This window comes from Nicotiana attenuata, unplaced genomic scaffold (genome assembly GCF_001879085.1).
Source record: "Nicotiana attenuata strain UT unplaced genomic scaffold, NIATTr2, whole genome shotgun sequence".
Lineage (NCBI taxonomy): Eukaryota > Viridiplantae > Streptophyta > Magnoliopsida > Solanales > Solanaceae > Nicotiana > Nicotiana attenuata.
Window position 1 is genome coordinate 77,321 of NW_017671735.1, and position 1,971 is coordinate 79,291.

Sequence of the window (1,971 nt, forward strand, 5' to 3'; positions counted from 1 at the left end):
TCTTGTTCGTGAATTTGGGCGTATGCAACTGCTTCCACCCATTTAGAGAAGTAGTCAGTCAAAACTTAAAGGAATTTAACATTACCTCGTCCTGGCAGAAGCGGTCTCACGATGTACATTCCCCACTTAATGAACGACCATAGAAAGGTGACGGAATGGAGGTGCTCGCCTGCTTGGTGGATTATTGGGGCATACTTTTGGCACTGTTCGCACTTCTTTACGAATTCCAGGGTGTCTTTCTTCATGGAAGGCTAATAGTATCCTGCCTGTATGAGGCATTTGACAAGTGCTTGGTCGCCGAAGTGACTGCCATAGTTGCATTTGTGGACTTCCTCGAGGACGTATTGGGTTTGATTCGGTACCAAACACTTTGCTAAGGAGCCGCCATACGTTCTCTTCTACAACTCATTGTAAAGGAGGTTGTATCTTTCCGCTTGCATTCTCAGCTTCATGGCTTCTTTTTTATCATTTGGGAGGGTGCCGTCCTACAAATAGTTTATAATACAGTTGCGCCAGGTCCCATGTTAGGTTTACAAATTTTACCTCGATGTGGTCTGGTGCTGAGCTGAGGAGATGTACCAAACTCCTGTCCCATAGAGTTATGTTTTTTTCGCGGTGGCCAATTTTGCGAGGTCGTCCGCCTCGACATTTTTAGTTCGTGAAATCTGGTCGAGCTGGCATTCGTCAAATTTGGGTAACAATTTGCATATCTCGATTTGGTATTTCTGTAACCTTTGTTCTTTGATCTGGAAAGTCCCAGTAACTTGGTTGATGACGAGATGAGAGTCGCAGTATAGCCTTAGACGTCTCATCCCATATTCGAGTCTGAATCCTGCAATTACGGCCTCATACTCGGCCTCAGTGTTAGTCATATCTGGGCACCTTATAGATTGGTGAACGACTTGACCAGTGGGAACTTCAAGCACGAGTCCCAGTCCAGACGCGCATGCATTGGATGCACCGTCAGATGGCGCCAACTGTATAACACAAAAATTAGATCTAGTTTTTTATACCACTAGATTTATAGAAAAAGAAGGTTAATCAAAGTTAATATTAATATTCAATAGCAGATCTAGTAATTTTATGGAGGATATTAAATGTGTGCTATTAGATAAGAATATCCTAGAACAATAATGGAGCAATAAAGGCTTGAAACGTAAAAGATAGCAATAAATGATAATAAATGGCGTTTAAGTAATAAATGGGACACGGTTCACCCAACAATGGTGAGATTTTTCACTAAGCTATATGACAATGATGGATGATGATAAGCAGTTGAATATTTCGATTTTTCATGGATTGGGAGAGAAAGATAAAAGAAAATAAGTGTAAAGTTAGGCTTTGTATGTATTCAATAAAGAGAGAATCTTCATAGAGAATGTCAATAATGTTCTTTAAAATACAATATTCGATACCTTTCTAGAACTACATCCCTTCCTATTTATAAGAGTATATGGACCACAAAACCTTAGATATATTTACAATAGAAAGGAATATTCTCTAGGGAATCTAAATCTTAAAACTAGTTGTTACTGTGCGCTGAAGACGGATGCTCGTCCTTGTCCTCGTCTTCCATTAAACCATCTCGACCTCGACGACAATTTTTCTTCTTCACATGACCTCGACATTTTGGGGTCAGGTCGATACGGCACAACATTGACACGTCACAATCTTCAAAGGCTTTATCACTGTTGACCATATCAAATGCGTGAAATGAAGCATTTCGCCCATACACATTTAAATGTGGAATATACTGATTTCACACCTAGGTAACACTGTATAAGTTAACAAGGGTTACTAAATTGAATTGTTATTTTTCAAATTAATTTGGATGCTTTCTTCATCTTCATTATTTTATGTAGCAAAAAGAAAAGAAAGTTTTTTTCTCAGCTAATTATTACCAAGTGATTTTTAACTAACTAAAGCTATGCACAATGTCCAGCTCAGGGCGGACCCACGTGTATTATAGAG

General features: G+C 39.2%; 1 protein-coding gene across 1 annotated transcript; it reads right to left on the reverse strand.

Annotated features, from left to right (window-relative positions):
* Positions 1 to 599: 599 nt before the first annotated feature.
* On the reverse strand, positions 600 to 1,699 carry LOC109209921. Its single transcript, XM_019373288.1, has 3 exons — positions 1,534 to 1,699; positions 1,430 to 1,437; positions 600 to 977 (listed from the first exon to the last, which is right to left on the reverse strand). Exons 1-3 carry the CDS (start codon positions 1,697 to 1,699, stop codon positions 600 to 602), a joined length of 552 nt encoding a protein of 183 aa, XP_019228833.1.
* Between the last annotated feature and the right edge of the window lie 272 nt (positions 1,700 to 1,971).